General features: G+C 38.6%; 1 protein-coding gene across 1 annotated transcript in view; it reads right to left on the bottom strand.

Annotated features, from left to right (window-relative positions):
• The window catches only part of cacna1bb (calcium channel, voltage-dependent, N type, alpha 1B subunit, b), a 170,407-nt gene that overhangs the window by 95,095 nt on the left and 54,105 nt on the right, over positions 1–21,207 (bottom strand). The window contains exons 6-8 of the mRNA XM_053340345.1: positions 14,026–14,117; positions 13,311–13,463; positions 8,113–8,300 (exon numbers count right to left, since the gene is read on the bottom strand). Coding sequence (XP_053196320.1) covers positions 8,113–8,300; positions 13,311–13,463; positions 14,026–14,117 — 433 coding nt within the window. The remainder of the gene's footprint in view (positions 1–8,112; positions 8,301–13,310; positions 13,464–14,025; positions 14,118–21,207) is intronic.

Raw genomic sequence — 21,207 nt, 5'->3', positions numbered from 1 at the left:
GAATAGAGGGATGATTCGTCCTTATTTGCATGACACATGGTCATTTGTCATATTGATTGGTGGCAGAGCCTAAATAAGGCAGGTCTTACCACATATGAGTCTGTCAGAGGGCAGATGTCACATAGGAAAGAAAGACAAAGTATGGGGAGGGAAACATGAAACCAATTTGGCATGCTGAGGATAGTAAGGAACTCTTTTGTTGAGACTGCAAGAGGGAAAGATAAACCTCACCATGAACATTTTGGTTTAGTTTCTGTCTGTCTGAGTCTAATTGTTAGCCTCAATGAACTGAAACCGATGCCATGCTCAGTTCACGCTTGAGTGAAGGGCCAGAGGACACCCAGCCAGGCTCCCATCACTCAGTCAAGGGAGGTGCAGCTCTGGAAGACAAGTAAAGATCAACAGGGTTCGGGAGCCCTTCATTTCTCTCTGTTGTTGTGTGCCCTGTTACTACCTATAAGGATTAGTGGCAATTCCTTACTAATAAAAATGCTGCAAGAAGAAACACAGTGTGATCATGCCTCAATTTAGTTATTTACCCTCATATTATTATCCACTTTCCACCTTGAGAACTGACTGACTGACTAACAGGAGGCATTTAGTGGATGTAGGGGGAGGGAGGAAATATGAAGGAACAGTCAGCAAATGACAGAATAATTTAAAAGGATAATACTTATTATTCCCCCTCTATAGGTAGTTTGAACTTCTGGATGCAAATATAATCTGGCCTCCAACGTTCTGCAGTTGCGTATCAGTATCATCCCCCATGTGGTTGAGCTGCTAAAGACGATACTGGTGGGAGCATATTTTTCTCAAGTCAAAAGCACAGCTCTGCGGTGGCTGGCAATGTTATGATCATTAGCATAAGCTGAAATCTCTCTTCATTTGCACTCCCTTCCCTTTTCCTCCGCTCTGTTCATGATTATAACATCAAGAAGGAGTGTTGACTCAGTTTGGAGACATTCTCTTCCACCCAGGCTCTCTCTATAGAGTGTACAGACTTCACTGAAGATGGATCATTATCATGCAGCAGGTTGAGCTTGTTCTCTTTCTCAGGCCCACGAGAGTACTTGTCAAAAAAAAAGGTAACCTCTTGGTTTGAGGAAAGTTTTATGGAAAGAAAACTTTAGGTTTGGTTAAGTTCATGGAACAAGACAAAATCATAGTTCAAAAATATACTTGATGTATGTTGATAGAAGGAAGGATGCCAACAGCATTCTCCCATGTTAAGCCCCGACACTACAGTACACAGGACCATCAACCACAACCTCCTCCCAAAGAGGTTTCGAAGCACTATGTCAACATCATACTGCTGAGAGATAAAATTCATGACTCACGTGACACCACAGAAACATGCTTGTCAGGTTGTTTTAGCACATTTCTAGTAAAAGACAGTCACTCGATAATGCACTACTTTGGCCAATCAAATACATGCAAATGCACACTGATACCTTAACCTTTATCAAATGCAGTGCTAGTGTTGGCTTCAGTGTTTCTTTCCAATATAGTGAACTATATACTTAGTTTGCATCATGCGTACAAAATTGCTTTTTAAGTGTTAAAGATGGAGTGCAAGATTTTTATCTCCCCCTTCTGGCAGTGAGAGTAATTACAAAAACACAAGGTTCAACACATTCCAATGCTACTGTTGTGGTTGTAAAATGGTGGATTAATTGTTTTGAGCGTCAGATAACCCCCGCAACATGACTAGTTCTACTCTCAGAATTTGATCCATTCTGTGCTATAACATTTGGGAAATCTAGAAGAGCCACACAATTAAATTATTTTGTTCCCTTTCAAGTGAGAGCTGAGTAGAAGGTAGTTGCTTGGTCAGCGGAAGTCTCTGTGAAATACAGTAAGATTTATCTGGTTGTGATAGGCTTATAGATAGTGCGAGTTTACCTGCCTTTGAGTTTAATTTGTAATTATTTTCGCTACATTTAGAGGCAGCTCATGAAGTTGTTACAGCCTGTGTTTAGTTACTTTCACATTTAACCCATATTACCAAGAAATGCTTAGGATGGATGTTTATGGCATTTCCTTTATTTGTGTAAGCTATATTTCTGGCATAATTATTCTGTAACTTTATGTCTGGAAGTAGGATAGAGTAATAATAATACTTGGTGGCAGTTCATGCATCCAGTTTAGTGCTATTGTGTGTTATTAACGTGTAACTTTGAATGAGAAACTTTAGAGAGTGCCACCTGTAGTGTATGAGATCATAAAGGCATGTTTTTCCTGTTAAATATGTGATGTATTCAATGAAGGGGACTGACATTGAATGTTGAAGGCCAGTTTATTCATTATTTTGTTAATATTGTTGGTTCTTGCTTTAATAGACCATTACTTACCTCGAATTTGCTGTCTTATTTCCATGGTCTGTGCCAGTATGCAATGTTATGATTACATTTAAGGTGTAACCTGATTGTTTCTGTGGATCTTGCGTATTGTTTCCTGTAGACCACACACACTCACCCATCCTCTTAATAAATGGGTAAAAGGAAGTTCTGCCTCCTCTATGTCTGATCAAGACTCCTTGGCGATGGCTATCACACCTGCACCATCAGCTACATAACTGACTTCTATACGTAAAAGCTCCATACCATACATTTTTATGGTTAAAAAAATTCAATTGCTGTCCTGAATTTTCTTCTTTTCTGAAATGTCTTGAAACTTGACTTCTAGACATTTTCTTATCTTCTCCCTGGTACCTGTAGCAACACGCTCACAGCCTTATTGTTAATGTTCCCTCCGGCTGAAGAATAACATGACAGACAACAACGCTTCGTTCCACTACATCAGCTGCTGGGAGACCACAGGATCCTGGGACGAGACCTCGCCGTGGGGTTGAAGTTATGAGGGAAGTGGGGAGTGGGTGGGAAGGGGGGTGGATGACAGAGAGAAAGCAATGAGGAGAGAAGAAGAGGGAGCAGGATGGTAATGACAGGGAGGATGGGGAGAGGCACTCTACATTTTCTTTTGCACCATTAGACAGGAAGGGGAGCGATCCACCTCAGGGCAGAGGTAGCACAGTCATCAATCTGCAAGGTTAACGCCGGGTTAGGGTAAAGTATAATCCACTGAATAGAGCCTGGGTGCTATTCTGGATTCATGATGTTATAAACGTAACCCTTCCCCCTTGCTTCTGTACCAAGAGTGCATCTACATTTGTAGACGTGGGATATTAATGCATACATGACAGACATGCACGCTCCACTGCTCTCACACAAATAAACCTATGGCTCTTTTCTAATACATAATGTTTTCATGGTTTCGCCTTTTATGTCCTTTATTGTACGTGTTTTGGGAAAAACTTGTGGAGCTACGGTGTATTTCAGTGCTGCTCAGATGGAGAGTTACAGGTACTTTCAGGAGGTGCTTACAGTGCTGCCCAACGAGATGAATCAAGGAAATGTACCTTCACGTCTCAAGGACTACTTCAAAAAACAGTAACCACGATTTATTACCCCATCTGCAATGACAACTCTTTTCCAAACAAACAAAACGGTGTACATGTGCATGTTGGATCAACAAAGCCTGGTATACATTTGGGAAGAAGGGAGAGCTGGAATCAGGGTGTATAGAGGATAACTATACATGCTGTTTAAAAATTAGAAGTCCATTATAGTTCAGGGTATGACATGTTTTAGATCAGGGGTTATGAATTAAGTAATAATACATGAGGAGGTGTTCTAATATAGAAAATAATGGATGCGGAGGACTCAAAGTCCATTCCAACTCTGGCAAGTCCTTTACTTTTTATACAGAGACACCTGGGAGTGTACTATTGATGGCCAGTTCCAAAGAAAAAACAGTATGTGTGTGTGTGTGTGTGTGTGTGTGTGTGTGTGTTTTTAAAATACATGTTGTAGTTGAATTGCTGCTGACATCTTGGATTTGCTGAGTGATTCAAATAGGTCCTCAGCTTTGACTAGTATTAAGTATGTAGACAACATCTTCCAAAATTGCTAATTACAACTACCTTTTTATTATTATTTTTTATTAATGTGTCATGCATCAGAAGTGCCCAGCCCAAATTGGCTTACAAGACGCCAAAACAAAAGAAGAAAGGAACAAATAAGGAAATGAAAAAACCAGATAACAGACATTAGAGCAATTAAACATATAGACCGTCCTGATGCTATTTCCAGGCTTCAGATATATATTTAGCCAACTTAAAAACATTAGAGTTAAACAGCCAGTCCATTCTTTCATCATCAGAGCACCAGAACATTTCTGGGTTTTTAACAGACATTTCAGTAAATATTAGAGTTCTCAGTTCATCATACAAGGGACAGTATAAAAGAAAATGTGATTCATTTTCAACTTCATTGAGTTCACATAATTCACATAACCTTTCATCTTCACAAAATGTTTTTAAATCTGCCGACTTCAAGGTTCAAGGGAACTACCATTGTATATTACATATACATGAACTTTTAAATTGGCATATTTTCTTCTATGCTGGTGAAAAACATTGACTGCTTCCAGTAAACACTACCTGCCACTATGGCTGCTAATGATTTAAAATGATCAGCTGGATAGACACAAGCAGAACGTCAGGAACAAAACAAGGCCCACTCCCTACAAGAAATCAGATTAAATGAACACAATGTCAAGCTCATTGGTAATACTACTTGTAACTGTTAGTGAGTAGCAAATCTAGAAAACATGTTCCTATCTGCAGCTGAATATACATTTTGAACTGTGGTTAAACTTACAACTGGATTTGAGATGTCCGGTTAAAGCAGGTAAGTCCAAACTACCTGCAGCCACATAAACCCTTTATGGAATAGTTTGGTTATCCCTGAGTTAAAGCATGCTAGCACCTGCCAGCCAGTCACAAACAACTATTTTCTGTGGCCGAGGCATAAATACTTGTAATGGTTAACTGGCACTTATTACACACACTAGCCTATCAGCAGATGTTCCACTGGCACGGTAAGTGAGTTAGCAAAGACTCCAACTGACAGATGGATGCATAGGTGTGAGCCAGGTGTCAGCAAGGTGTTCAACTTTACACAACCTTTTAAGAACTGTGAAAAAGCACTAACATGAGCTCAGCTGTGCCTGCCTGTGGTGTAGTAAAACCTCAAGAGCAGCAATCAGACCAATCAAAACAGCCCCAAATGGAGCCTCGTCTGCCTCCGTGGGGTTCTCTGAAGAGATCTCTCCTACAGCTAAACACCACATCATGCATATGAATCCGTCTTATCATGAAGTGGAAAAGACAGAAAAAAGAACAGAGAGGAAAGAAGATAAAAACCAAGGAGGACTGGATGGTAAAATTCAACAGCAGAAAGAAAAGGAACAGGTTGGATAGGTGGGCAGGGAGCAATACAGTAATGAAAGCCTCAGTGAAGTAAAAATAACTGGAGGATAAAAAAAACAATGACTTTGAGCAGAAAGAGAAGAAAAACACAGAAATACAAAGAAAAAGTAGCGACTGAGAGAAAAGGCATTCTCAGATCACAGCAGTGTGGGGCTGCAGCGCTGAGGATAATGAGCCAGAAAAAGCTACGGGAGATGTTTGGAATGAAACGAAGAGGAAGAGTGAGAAGAAGGAGAAGAAGGAAAGATGGCTCTGTAAGTAGCTCACAATGTAGTGCCAGTTAGCTGCTCTCCCCCTGGGGAAGCAAAAGGGAAAAGAAAAGAAGTCAGGGAAGGGAAGGGGAAAAGAGAGGCGTTTAGTGAATAAAAGGAGGAGATAAATGTTGAGGACAGGAGCTTAAAGTGGGAGAATGAAAGTAGGAATGAAATGTGCTAGAGTAGCAAATACCGCAACAAATAAATAATAAAACTCACCTAAATCACATAAGAGTCTTCTCTCTTTAAAGACACGACTTATTCCATCTGTTTCTAAAACCAGTGGTAATGTACATAAACACAGCTTTCAGTTAACTTTTAGTTTTGTCGTATAGGTTTCGGAACAGGATTTTTAGTTGAATTGTGCTTTACTGATAGCTTCACACAACACACAACTATATCTTTGCAATCTAGGTTGGTACCAAATATCTACAGACTCAGACAGACCTTCTTTCCTTATGCAGGATAGAACCTAAATGTCACAAAAATGACACTGTAGAAATATCACCTTAAGTCCGTGGAAATTTACCCTAAGAGAACTTTCTAATGACCTGCAGTGAAGACATGTTCACAAGTCTATGACATTTGGAGGTTCCCATCTAGCCACTGATGGTCACTGCAGTGCAACAGAAGCTACAGTGCAGGTTGGTAGAGATGTTTTTCTAGAAAGTAATGATCCCCTCATTCTAATTTTAAGAATAGGTTATTTTAAGTAATATATTAAGAGGTATTTTTGAATCAAATTAAACTAAATTAGTCTCTGCTCTCCTTTCCGTCATTGCATCCATATCTATGTGTCACCACACCACAGGCAGCCTTTTCAAAATAACTCTGTCAGAACTGGAAAGTGAATTTAAGGTGGAAATGTGTGCTGCATTTCTTCATTTGGCATGTCCCGCTAGTCCAATTTTATTCCTTAAACGGCTGATGAAGCTATGAGTCAGACTGTTATCGTGGGACTGGCCCAGACACTTCACCATTTTTTAGTTCTGCTTGGCTGGCTTGGCTCCCTCATCCTTTAGAGACTCATGTTTTTTCCTTTTCTTTGCTGGGATTATGTGTTTTTTAAAAGGCGATATCATGCTTTTGGCTGCCAATTAAAAACCAAAGATATGCTGGTGTCTAGATTACAAAACTGTCTGAGCTGGTGATAGAGAGAAAAGGTGCTAAAAATGTGTGTATGATTTGTTGTGACCCCGTTGTAAAAAACCACATGGCTATAGCATCTCTGCTGTGTACTCACAGAATGTTGATTTCATTTAGTCACCCTGCCTCTCTTCATGCATATTTGACCACCGTGTTTTTGTGGTAAGTATATTCTTGAAACATCTTTTTTTTTGTTTTTTGTAACACAGTCCCCATCTGTTTGCCTCCACCTGCGTCTTTTCATTGTGTAAATACGCAATCACACAGCTTCACTTCCAGTTAAGTGTGAACATATGTTTAGGCAGTAATTAATGTTTCAATATCAGCTTAACATGCATGCTGGAAGCAGTAGTACAGTATACAGTTCATCCATACTAACATTGTACAGGTACATTGTGTCCACTGCTACCACCTCACCATCCATGCAGAACCCAAACTGACGCATTGACAGTCAAGTGTAAGCTTACACTTTGGTGAAATTTTAAAGGCTTATAGATGGGTGAGATACCAAAGATGAAATAGTGTCATGTTTAAATCTATGAACCAACATGAATAATCTGAGGGCAAAATGAATAATGCTCTTAACTCCATTTACAACTGCCTTCAAAATGCCCTTCAGCAACAAATCAATCCTCTAAATGCTCTGGGGGGCTGCTCATAGTTTTGTGGTTGGCAGCTCCCAGGTGTGAATGAGTGTCTCTATATGAATGTTAAGCACATGCATGGTGCAAAAAAGAGTCTGTGAGCTCAACAAAACTCTTTTTTAAATGAATTATTCATGTTTAAACCACTCCTAGTTGTTCCTAAGGGCTGAAATGTTCTTTATACTCAGATATATTATAATGATAGATGGCAAAACCATCATGATTCTGCAATTCTAACCCTAATCGCAGTGGTTTATCTAGCATTGTAAAGGTTTTACCAAGGATGGCGCTAAGAAAAAGTCATTGGGTCATTAAAATCGACATGGTTTACCCCAATGAGACTATGAATACAGTATGTTTGATGCATTTCCTTGTACATTTAATAAAAAGATAACTTTGAATTTAAATTAAAGGGGGGCAGAAACATACAGATTTTTTTGTATGTATACGATTTTGCCAGGAGAACAGCAGTAGAGGAAATATCACAAGGAATCCAAAAACTTGAAGGTTCATCCACTGAGGATCATGAATATTCATACAAGATTTCATAGCAATTGAGCACCTTAAAGCCCTGCCACTGGGGAGCGATAAATAGATGAACAAAGATACAAAACATGATAACCAGAGACGTTGATGAAGGATGTGTGTTAAAAGGCAGTAATGAAAAACAGACAGACGGTAGGAAATCAAGCTTAAAAGACAAAATCCACAAAGTATTTGGTGTATATAGACTTACGTTGTAGAGGATGTCCACCCAGCCCTCCATGGTGATGCACTGGAACACAGTAAGCACCGCGAATAGGATGTTGTCGAAGTTTGTGATACCGAAGTTGGGTCCATTCCAGTACTCTTTGCATTGCGTCTCGTTAGGACACAACCTGGCCGGGGGCTCGTGACCACAAGGCCAGTCTGCTGCTATCTCACCTGATCAAAGAGAGATAAAGAAAGGGAGGAGGATTTATGTTTCTGATTTTTTTCCTGCTTTTCAACATTTTTCCTATACATAAAAACTTAAATATCAAATTGTCTGCATCTATGATTATAAAGTTTTCAAATACGTTAGTACTTAAGACACTGTAATGGTCCAAATGCCCCCTAGTGGTCACAATTTGTTGTTTATATTGGTTCGGGACTGTATCAGAGAAAGCAGTGCAGCCAAAATGTCTTTTCTTTTTCTGTCTTCATCCAGCTGCCTCAAGCTGCTCCTATGTGTCTCATGATTTCCTCACAATCAGTCATCAGTCGTGCCTGCAACACCTCACCATAGCCTCCCTCCCTGGTGCCCCACCCACCTCAACTAATTCCTCTCAATGGAGACCATTGACCTATAACCTGATCATGCAGAGTGAGAGTGCAGCCTCATTCTGTCTGTCAGTGCACAAAGCTTGTTACCACAGGTGAAGGTCAGTGTAAAGATCCACTGGTGAATTTAGAGCTTTTCTCTGGTGGTTATCTCACTTTTCAGTTGTACGCTCCAATAGAGCGTCACTGTTAGGGCACTTGAGGCACCTAACCAGGAGTCAATATCACACACCTTCTTCTGCACTCATATACCTCAGCTCCTTTACCTAAGAAAATCCAAAATATACCTATTTTCCACGTGGCTGAGTTATGATTTTATTTCCATTGCTCCATTTTAAGGAGGTTTTGGGAAACAAATTCTGTCTTGCTCACGAGGAGATAATAACCAAATGTTCTTCAAGATGGTATTACCACGGCTGACAATCATGATTGATAAAACAGTTGTGCCAACTTCAGAACAGCAATATATGTACACACACATATATTCAAGTGATTCAACACACTTGACAATGTCAGGATCACAGTTAAGTTCCTGTGATGAAAAACCTGCAAGCAAGAAAGTCAGCCTCAGACCTGAATGTGCTGATGTTCATGTCACTGTCCAGCTGGTCCAATCAAGATCTCAGTCGTGCTTTTAGCTTATCTTTTGGTGCCCGCTCTGCACCACTGCTACATCTGCCAACGCACTGTACCCACACCGGCTCAAAAAGTGCCTCAGTCAGGCCTCAATTTCAGCAATGCTTATCGGCCTCTGCGATAATCTAATCCTGATATCACACAGCATTGTACAGGATTCAGATAACAATGTAAAAAAAAGACCTATCCACATTTAAACTATGATACATGTTTTTGAAGTCCATTATGAAACATCTTGAAATCAGACTTCTAACACTATTGGTTTGGAAACAAACTAATGTTTTTTGTAAAGCTCTCCTAAACAGAAGGAATGTGTTAAATGCTTTCTTTTTTCACTGTTTCAGTCAGCAAACAACAAATTTGTGCATTCCCAGCACAATCTGTCTGGCATCTGGTCAGCAGTGGGACAGACACAGGCCAGCTACTCTGCTGAGTGTCAGCTGAAAATCTGAGCTCTGTCTCTTCCTTCTTCACATCATCACATTTACTGTGTTTCAAAACAAGCTTTACACTATTATATTCGTTGTCATACGTAGATATATTTTAGTTGTCAAACAGGTTTTTATCAAGATGCAGCATTGAGATATTAATCAAATCACTTTGTATGATTGCAAGGCCATAGTGTGATCAGTTTACTGACACTGATGTTTTCAGGTTAAGCCAGCTAAGTGTTGACATTGTTCTCAGTAAAAAAAGATGTGTTTTCTTTCCATCTATGTTCTCGAGTTTTTCAAGGATCCCGAAGCCACAATGAGACTATAGCACCAGGGTACATGGAGGATGCTGAGAGTTTGCTTAAAGGATGCGCTGGCACACACGTCAGCAGATGGGGATCAGAATAAAGAATAAATGTGCTGAGTATAACAGATGCCTTGCGCGCCCATCGTTTCATGAGGGATGGCGCCTCGATCACGAGCTGTGCCAGGTTTTAACAATGATTTGCGGAGCCAGATTGCACAGCCAACATCCCTCCTGTGTCACTCCAGTAAAATGTGTCCTTTACTTCCTCCTGACAGGTGCTGTGTCATCCGGCCTTAGTGTCCACAGATGATGTGAGAACATCTCAGGTCTTTATTATCTTCCAGTGGGTGAAGCTCCATATGAAATTAGAGCTGTTAGGAAATAATTAGGGTTCATTATTCAAATTTCACTTTCTTCAAAAATGATTTAAAAGAAGCAAACAGCAAAGATGAACCTAAATATGTTGTCATCTTGCGAAAAAAAAAACTTCTGATCATTTATTTATTTCAAGGCTTTTTGGTGTCATGCTGTTCAATTCCACGTGCATGTGAACAAATTCATAGGAACTGTCATGAATATTTTAGAGGAACGCTGTGAATTTCAGTGCAGACTTTCAACGCAGTGAGCAGTGCAAGTGGAAATGGGATGTTGGGGAGTTGAAAGTAGTTGTCATTTCAAAACTCACCGGTTAATAGAAGTCTGCAGAAGTCTACAAGGGAGTTTATAATCTAATTACTGTCAAAAGATTATCCAAGTCAATCCTTCTGGGTGTACACAAAACTGAATTAATAGCTTGTGGCAATGTGTTCATTATTTATCTTAAGGCAAAAAGGAAAAGTCTCTGCAGAAATAATTAAAGCAGGGAAAAGAAGCCACAGAAGTTTTGGAAATATGCAAACACACTCACACATATGAGCAGGATTGGGAAGGTTGCTTTGGAAATGTAATAGAGTAGGTGACAGATTACTGGTTACCCTATTTAAAATGTAATACATAATCCAACTAACAATCAAAGTAATGTAACTTATTACATTTCATTACATTTTGATTACTTTTCTAATGTTCTAACCAATGTTTTCAGTTGTTAGGGTAAGTGTACTCATTAAGCACCCCAAAATCTAAGTTCAGGTGTTTTTCATGGACACTGACATGATTTATAAGGGAAATCATTTCTTATGAAGCAAGATTTATCTCTCATACGAAAATGTATTCATTAGTTCATGTAGATTTTGGAATAGAAAATAAAGATATTTGATGAAAAAAGTCTAAAGTCTGTCATGGGCTTAATTGGTACTGTGAGACTATTTAAACCCATGTGTGCTCCAAATAAGCCTACGTCATGATTTATTTATAAATATATAAAAATATTAATTTGACAGAAATAAAAACAGGAGTATATGTTTTCAGTAACATGTTAAATATTAAAAACTGAGGAAAATCCCTCCTGAGCAAAATGTTAAAGTTGTGACTTCAGATGCAACCCCCTTTGTAATCATCAACATTTTCATCAGTAACTGTAATTTAATGACACATTTTTTTCTCAGTAACTGGAACGGATTTCAGATTATTTTGTAATTAAAGTGTATAACACTATTACATGTAATTAGTTCCTCCCCAACGCTGCATGTGATATACAACATCCTTATAGTTTAACCCCACATTACCTGGCTATGACTTACTCATTCATACACCACACTTACACACACACACACACACACACACACACACACACACATACACATACGCACATAAACACATACACACACACACAAAGAAAAACACAACACAGCTGCCCTCACGTAGAAAGTCGTTACTGTTGCTGCTCAGCTTAATCAAACCCTGCTGCGTCTCTGTGACTGAAATAACTCAATAACACACGTACTGTACATTAGCAGGCTGTCACAACTGCTCACACCAGCACCCTGACCGTGTACAATATGCACACACATACACACACATACACAAACGTGCACACACTGATAGACAGATACCCATATTTTACAGCTGGCCCAGCCAATCACCCTACAGTCACGCCTTCACACTCTATCTGACACCAGCAGCAGGGAAATAAAGCCTTCTCCTCATTTTTTATTTTTATTTTGTGCATTACACAATGGGTAATTTCAGCCTAGCAAGTCTGACTATTTTCAACAATCACTGTAATACTGTAGTGTAATAATAACACTGCTATAATAACCTCGCTGTGATATATCTGAAGTGGGTTTGTTGCTTCTTTGCTTACTCACAGGGGAGGAGACTTACCTTTCTTGCTTTCTCCCTCCCATTTATTTTCACACATTAAAGGAGCAAACCACTCATTTTAGTGGCTCATACTCATTTACCTCATTCACATCATACTTTAAATTACAGTTACACATTTAGAAATTGTGTAGATGTGTGTTCACGGTTCTAAAAATATCTTTGCCACCTTTCAGGCACCCATTGCTTTCCATTCATTTGTAAGCGTTACGGAAATTAAACACTTTATTCTGATAATTAGTACCAAATTACACAGAAACATCCTAGATAAATACATAAAAAGTGTAGTAGTGTTTGATAATATTTTCAGTATAATGTAACAAGGTGCATACTTTTCAAATAAGTGTACCACTTGATATTAAAGGTAACAACAGAATTATACATTTACAGTTTCATCAGTCGTTTAAGAGATGAGTTTTGAACATGAATGGCTGCTTGAAAGGTAAAATACATTTTAAAACATCTAATGTATCGGAAAACTGTCTTGGCACACACCTCTTGATGCGGGAGAAAGATGGAACCAGTGAATTGAAACCTCATTAACACCATCTGAGGTAGCGTTCGATCGGGAGGCCGAGTTCATATTGTAAGCATCCCTATTGACTTGCAGCAGAGGCTATCAATCAGAACGTGAGGACCGCAAAATACCATGCACCTAAATCAAGATGTGAAAAATGGTTGTCAAATATTCTGCTGTGCACTTGTTTGTTGGGTTGATGTCGGCACACTGCCTGCCAGCGCTGCCAACGTGCACCTACTTGTGAGACACGCACACAATTATGAATAATTGATGTACGCCTGTATAAATATGTAATGAAAAATCCATTCTCATCTGTAAGTAACTGGAATGCAAATTAAATAAAAAAATAAAAGTTTTTCGTTGGTATGGACTTAGCTGATAATCGGTGTTGTCGTACAAACGAGTTAGGGTTAGGGTTAGGGTTGGGGTTGGGGTTGGGGTTAGGGTTGGGATTAGGGTTAGGGTGTTGTTCTCACCCGTGCTGATCTTGAAGCAGGTCTGGTGGAATTTGCCCATGTAAAACTCCACCCCGATGATGGCAAACATGACGATGGCGAAGAAGAGCAGCAGGCCGATCTGAAGCAGGGGAACCATGGCTTTCATTATGGACTTCAACACCACCTGGAGACCTGAGGGGGACGGGAAAAAGGAAAGGAAAAGAGAGCTCAGTCTAATTGTTGCAAAGTCTATCATCATCCTTATCAATGAAGTCTACAATGCTGTCTGTCTGATTTTCTGACTGATTGTGTTTCACGCCCCATCTGACCTCTAGTTTTTTAGCGATATTGCTCCTAAATCTCAGCAAGGAACTTTGTGAATATAGTGTTACTTTCATTGACCGGTATGATTGCCAAAACAACAAAAAGAATGCCAAAGTTACAATAGAAACTAATTATTCTTGATAATTAATTCAAGCAAGTAGTTGACACTTGACACAAAGTTGTCATTATCTTGCAACTGCTTGTAAATACTAACCAATCAAAAGTGAGTTTGCTAATATTGACACACATGTTTTAATACGTTTATTTGTGAAATTGAATTAATAGTTCACTATTATATGAAACTAAAGCAACTTAAATCATTTCTCTTTTTACTCTGACAACCTTCCTAGACTATATATGAGCCTCTTTGTCCACAGCACAGTGTCTGCTTCAATATATAATATCATGAGGTGTTGACAGAGTGACTTACTGGGGATTCCTGACACCAGTTTGAGGGGTCTCAGGACTCTCACCGCCCGCAGTGTTCGCAGGTCAAAGTCTGAACCCACCGTGGCCAAGATTCTGTAAGAAGACATAGGCAAAAACATGCAATTAAAAATCACTGCTGTAAAAGGTAAGCATGATGTCAGGTAAGCAAATGAAGCTGTATTCCTTTGTTAGAGAGACATAATACAGAGATGGTTAGAGTTGAGGAGATAGAGGTGCAACAGATGGTCAGTACCCCAACTCCCAGACCACCAGGGTTTCACTAAATTGAGCATCTTTGGGAAGTGGATCAATTAATCAATTAACTATAGAGCTAAAATACACAGTAAAGTGTCGGAATATTGATTTCAGAGCCCAAAGTGACGCCATCACATTGCTTGCTTTGTCAAACAAACACTCCAAAAGCCAAAGATTTTCAATTTGTAATTAAATGTTTGTTTGATAAATGACTGAATCAATGAATCATTTATCAAAGCTGTTGCTGATTAATGCTGAAAGACTGAAAAAGGGCTTAACTAATGTGTATTTTCATTACTTCTTAATCTTGTGATTATCTTTTCATTTTATTAAAAACTTCAAACTGCCCCCCCCCCAGCCCAACAACAGTCCAAAATCCAAAGATATTTAATTAACAGCTGACAGAATCATTGTTGATTGTTTTTCTATCATTCAACTAACTGATTAATAAAGTAATCGCTGCAGCAACAACTGAAACAATAAGCGAGATTACAAAGCTGAGTACTTTTCTAGAGAAGATCAGTGCTATGGGGCTTTTTTTTATTGATTGGCCTGCAACAATTACTGTCATGAGCATTTCATCTATTGATTATATAAAAGTATCATTTAGTCTCTAGAATGACAGATGGTAGAGATAAGTGTCAATCACAATCTTCCAGATCACAACAGCTTCATGGTATTTGTCTATAAACCAAATATATTCAATTTACAATGATATAAAACAGAGCAAAGCAGTTCAGGACCAGTAAAATATCTTTTTGTTTTCTTCCACACACAAACAAACACACACAGCCTGTCGTGTGGTCACATATGTGTCTGATTACATCATGTGCTGTTTATATCTGTTTTTACCTACAAGTGGAGGAGTGACATACTGTGTGTGTGTGTGTGTGTGTGTGTGTGTGTGTGTGTGTGTGTGTGTGTGTGTGTGTGTGTGTGTATGTGTGTGTGTGTATGTGTGCACTGACCATTGAGCCACAGCTGGCAGCCCTCATTACAGGCTGTACACAGAGGGAGAGACTTAAGTGCTCCACTAAAACACACAGGACAAAAAACACACGCTCCAGGCTACAGAGAGAGAGAGAGAGAGAGAGAGAGAGAGAGAGAGAGAGAGAGAGAGAGAGAGAGAGAGAGAGAGAGAGAGAGAGAGAGAGAGAGAGAGAGAGAGAGAGAGAGAGAGAGAGATGATGATGATGATGATGATGATGATGATGATGATGATGATGATGATATGCAGTGGAGGTTGATGAAGATGTATATGTAAATGAAATTTATAGCAAAGGCACAAAATGTAGGTGAAAGTAGGAAGGAAGAGAAAGATGGTAGTCCTGGAATAATACTAATTTACTCTGGAATCGAGAGAGAAAGACATTCTTACACATTCAAATTTTGTTTTCACATCACTATCTGATTCACTGAAAAGAAAAATCTGAGATATGAGCAGTATTCTACAAGTGCACATGTATTACACATGACTTTTTCGTTCTTCTCTTTAAAATAAATAAAAAATAGAAAGAATAATAATGTAATAAGTAAAGGTAATACAAATGAGCTTGGTGCCTATAGGTTAACCAAACACCTGTCAACAGATGTTTGTTTTTGGTCCTTTTAGCTAACACATATAAAAGCTAATTTATAATTTTACACTGCAATCTTATATTTAATGCTCTATTCTAACATTTTATGTAAGTCTTTCTATTTTTCTGTACTTTTTTTATTATGGGAGGTGGGGGGGGGGGGTTAATTGTATGTTTTAATGTTTCTGTTTTATGTAAAGCACATTGAGTTGCCATTGTGTATGAAATGCGCTATATAAATAAAACTGCCTTGCCTTGCCTTGCCTTGCCTTATATAAGAATATACTTATAGTATTAAGTATTTCTCTTAAAATAAATATACATATAATATAACTGAACAGCTGAAATAATTCATAGAACTTTGGTGAATTTTGGGAAGTGGAGAGATTTTTAGATTTGGATTCATGATCTCAGTTTTTCTGGTTTTTCATGTGAAGTAAAAACCAACATGAAGCTCATGTAGAAGCCTATAGAGTTCATTTTTACCTACTGGTAGCTGATGGACGCTAATGGTTATCTTCTGTGCTACATGTGAAGTCCTTTGTGCTGTCAAATGAGCAAGAAAATGTGCATTGTTTAAAAAATTAACCACATGATACCCTCTGTTTGACTCCACACTTACGTCTCTACCAACTTGGAAATCAAACATACACCCTTGCCTTGTTTATTAGAGCCTGCAGTCATGATGCTTTTTTAAAACACACCTGACTATAAATGATATCATTAATAAAATCCCAAATGGGCATGTTGTGTGTTTTTTTAAACCTCTCAGTTAAGTACCGTAGGGAGCCCCAAAGCAGGCAGAACATCCTCCAGGGTACAATAGCTGTTATGTGATGGGAAGCACACACTCGAGGACTCACTGAAAGAAATTCTTCAAATAAGTCACACACACAAACACACATACAGGAGGAAGAAAAAAAGAAAGTAGAAAACAAGAAAGGTCGCTTATTGCTCCCTGGTTACCAGTTGGCATGGTAACCGATAAAGCACATCTGTGCTTCATGGGAATTATCATTACGGGTGGAATCAGTCTTTAGGGATGAAAGTGCCTGTTTTGTAATATAGAATATATTGTTTTATACATATTTCATGCATTTGATCAAATTCTCTGACAGTGATGGATTCTCAAATGTTCCTTTTTATAATTCCTTCATTACTTCCCCACATTCAAATTGGGATTTTTTACTTATCATGTGTTTCTATAACTTTCAGCTCAGTGTTAGGAAACCTAGATTAAAAAAAATAAGCGGTAAGAAGAGGGAACCACAGAGTGAGACACCGGAGCTGAGGGATGACTTAAAGATGACATATTGATGAGGACTGCCAACCAGGATGTGGAGGAAAAGCCTCTTAGCACCACCTTTCTAATACCCACATTCACACGCGCTGCACCAAACTTATTATTACATGAACATTCACACATAGCAGCTGGGTCTCAGTTCAGCTTTGGTCACATACAGCTGATAAACAGCATTCTTTTTTTAAAGTCTCTTTTGCAACTCTGTGTCCCACAATTCATTACAAACCCAGTACATTGTTTAACAGACTGTTCAAGTGAGCCGTATCATCCATTAAGTCAGGAAATATGTTAATGGTGAAAGTTTCTGTTCTTCAAGTGCACTATTTCTCCCAATGGACTACTCTGTGAGTGCTGCTACTGCTATTACTACCACTATGTGACATCAGCCACCAAACACATTACAGCTATTAACCAACATGAGTAACTTTTATCCTTGTCCTCATTATCCTCAAAACCTATAACACCATCTGGCAGCCTGGTGTTTCACCAAACAGTACAATATTTAGCTTCTATAGCTGCTTCATATTATTAAAATCTTGCAGGAAATAATCAATTTATACTATATTTTGTGGCTACCAGTTCATTTTATAATTTTTTTTCAAATTTACAATTTTTTTTTAAATACTTTATTTATTACTATTATTTATTAGGTATGTCATCTAGTGATACAACATAATAACAATTAATCAATATAGCAATTAGTTCAAGTAAATAAGTAATAATATAAATACCGATTTAAATTATTGCAGTCTATTGTGGTCATTTGAAATTGAGATAAAATAAATAAATTAATACATTTTAAAAATTCAACTTTTCTTTCATTTTCAAAAGTGTGCTTGCTGTATGCCATAGGTCTTTCGAAGTTTCCACCTTCCTCAAGAGCAGCAAGCATGAAATAACATTTCCAAATTAAATACAATAAAATAAAGAGATGAAAAAAAACATATACATAAATATATACATATAAGGTATTGTACTCTGGAACTTAGGAGCACCACCTATAGTTTCAACACTCAAGTCTCTTCTTAAAACGCTTTTCCTGCCCTAAAGGTATAACCTGTAATTATTTATTAATTTTATTTCTCTTATAACTTTGTACTTGGACTATTTTATTTCTTGTTGCTTGTTGTTTTGCCTGTAATTGTCTTCCTATGCTCTGTGAAGCACTTTGGAACAACTGTTTTGAAAGATGCTATACAAATAAAGTTATTATTTTTTATATTTTGATGGCAATTAGTCTTTGTTCACATGCCTACTTTAAAAAAAACATGCTTAAAATAACAAAAAAGGTTCTACTTCAGTTGCCAAATTTGGATTTTGAATGATTTACAGCCCACATATAAAAGCTTGTGTGTCTCCACTTTGTAAGTTGTACTATAAAACTTGAAAAAGCTGAGACAACCTGCGATTAAAGAAATGTTGCTGTTCTGGGTATGACGTTAATGGACGAATGAAAAGCCGGCAAGAATAGTCTCTTCACAGAACACAGAGCCACTGTGACCTGGAGAAAGAGAATGAAAAGAGGCTATAAAGCCATGAATCATCCCTCTGTGCTGTTTTTATATCCTCCACAATCAGTAACTCACTTTGTTCTGCTAAGTGCGCACACGTACGCGCGCATGTGTGTGTATGTGTGTGTGTGTGTGTGTGTGTGTGTGTGTGTGTGTGTGTGTGTGTGTGTGTGCGTGCATTTGCCTGTGAAGGGGTGATTTGATGACTCTGTAGACAGACAGTCGGGCAGGGAGCGGGCTGGAGAAGAAGCTATGACTTTTAATATCCCTTTATCATCACCACAATATATCCATGTGGGCGCCGCACAGTGGCACAGGAAATATGGAGAGTGATCCTATCGTCTGTCACTCGCTCACACACACGTGCACGCGCACACACACACGCCACCTCCCTTCTATATTGTCGTACACAGGTACAACCCTGAAAACATGTTCGAGAAGGAAGATTTTTGCTCGTCATTGGAGTCAGATCACAAAAAAAGACATGTCTATAAATTCACATACACACAATAAGTTAAAAGTACCTGCTGTGCTTCATCAAATATATCTCATGATCCTTGATTACACCTTTATCACCGTAATATAAATAGAACTTCAACTAATTTCACCTTGAAGACACAATGGCAGAAAAAGGCGGACAGATAAGAAATGATTCATGCTGCCCATCAAAGTCCGTGGGAAGAAAAAACCAGACTTCATTTCATTTAGCTGTCTATTATTATTTTTTGTTCTTCAAAAGACTCGTTTCACACACAAAAAAAGTCGACAGAATTCGACTGTGACTGATAATAATGTTCACTTTCTTGGTAAATGGACATCGTTTAAGGAATGAATTACATCGGCCTCCGCGCGGTGCGATGGATGAGCTTTCATCAGCGTGAATAGGAGTGTGAAGTGACCAATGAGTGAAAAGAAATGAAGAGGAGAGTTCACTGGGACAAAGGTGAGAATTGATGTTTGAACATAATACTGCCTGTTAGATAGAAGACTTTACACTCCTATCCACAAATCAATATTTTTTATATTATCAGAGTATCAAAAGGCTACTAGCAGTTATAAGCAACTGTTTACAACACTTTAGCTGTACCAAGTTTCCAAGGTGATGCCAGAGCTCAATTTGTAGCTTTTCTGCTCCTAAAAGTGGCCAAAATATGATTTACTCCAATTTAGACATAGATGAACATAAAACAGCCAAAGTGGAAAAAAAGATGTAGCTGAGAAAAAGTGAGAGAAAAAACTCAGCTTTCTCATGAGGTTGAGTGATGTAGTTTAATTACTGTGACCCTGCCCAGCTGGGCCGGGGGGCTGTGATTGAGTTTTTCACACATCACAGTAAAAAGGAGATGGGGGCTCCCAGAGGACAGACAAGAGAACATGGTGCTGACAACCTGACTGAATAACTGCCTGTCTATCTGTCTATATGTCTGTCTTTCTGTCTGTCTGAATACTAGCAGCTGGTCACAGACTGTCTCTGTTTGCTTGTCTTTTTGACATTTAAACCGACCGGACTGGTGAACACTTAAATTCAATTGTTAGCCTGTGGCTGCTGCGTTTAGTATTTCTACCTGCATGTCTGCCATTTCAGCTCAGAAAGGAGAATGAGAGGTGAGATTTATCCCTGAACCATGAGCTGTGCCTTCACATTTCATAATGCAAAACACACTGCAGACACTCAATAAGAAATAATTCTATCAGGACCCAGCTGTTAAATTTAAGATAGGCGATAAGGTACAGTAACGGGCACAAGTTTCTTCAAACAAGAGACTGTTTGCTGCTTTTATTCTGGAGGCTAAAAGTCTGGTCAAATACTGGCAGTATACAAAATAAGATGGGTGACAAAATAAAATAAAAAACAGTACAGGCCTGAATGCTTGACCCCTACAGTGAGGGGATGTGGTGGCTCTGTTATGCTATGGGGGTTATTTTGCTGGTATGGTTTGGGTCAACTTATCCCCTTAGAAGGAAGAGTCACTGCAAATCAATACAAAGTGTATCTGATTGATCATTTTTATCCTATGATGAAACATTTCTATCATGATGGGAGTGGTCTCCTCCAGGATGACAATGCCCCCATCCATAGGGCATGAGAGGGTCACTGAACGGTTAGAAAATGATGTGTATCATATGCTATGGTCTTCATAGTTTCCAGATTTTGGACTGATGTGTTAGACAGTGCTCTCCACCATCATCATCATCAAAACACCAAATGAGGGGATATCTTTTGGAAGAATGCTGTTCATTCCACCAGTAGACAATTGTAGAATCAAAGCCAAGGCACATTGAAGCAATTCTGGCCCAACACCTTATTAAGATACTTAATGTTGTTTTTTCCTTTTATTTGTCCCCTATCTGTATGTCTACCTAATAATTTGGCCGTCTGCCTCTACTCATAACCTAAACAGTTTGTCATAAAATTTGCTGCACAGACTCCTGCTCCCAAACAGAGATTATCTTTCCTCTAATTTTACTGCTGATCATTTTTTCTTATTTATTTATTTGATCTTATTGTCTTTATATCTGCATGCCTGTGTGTTAGT

The sequence above is a fragment of the Scomber japonicus genome, chromosome 19 (assembly GCF_027409825.1).
Source record: "Scomber japonicus isolate fScoJap1 chromosome 19, fScoJap1.pri, whole genome shotgun sequence".
In the NCBI taxonomy this organism is placed as follows: Eukaryota; Metazoa; Chordata; class Actinopteri; order Scombriformes; family Scombridae; genus Scomber; species Scomber japonicus.
This window is presented reverse-complemented; position numbering and strand designations above follow the sequence as displayed.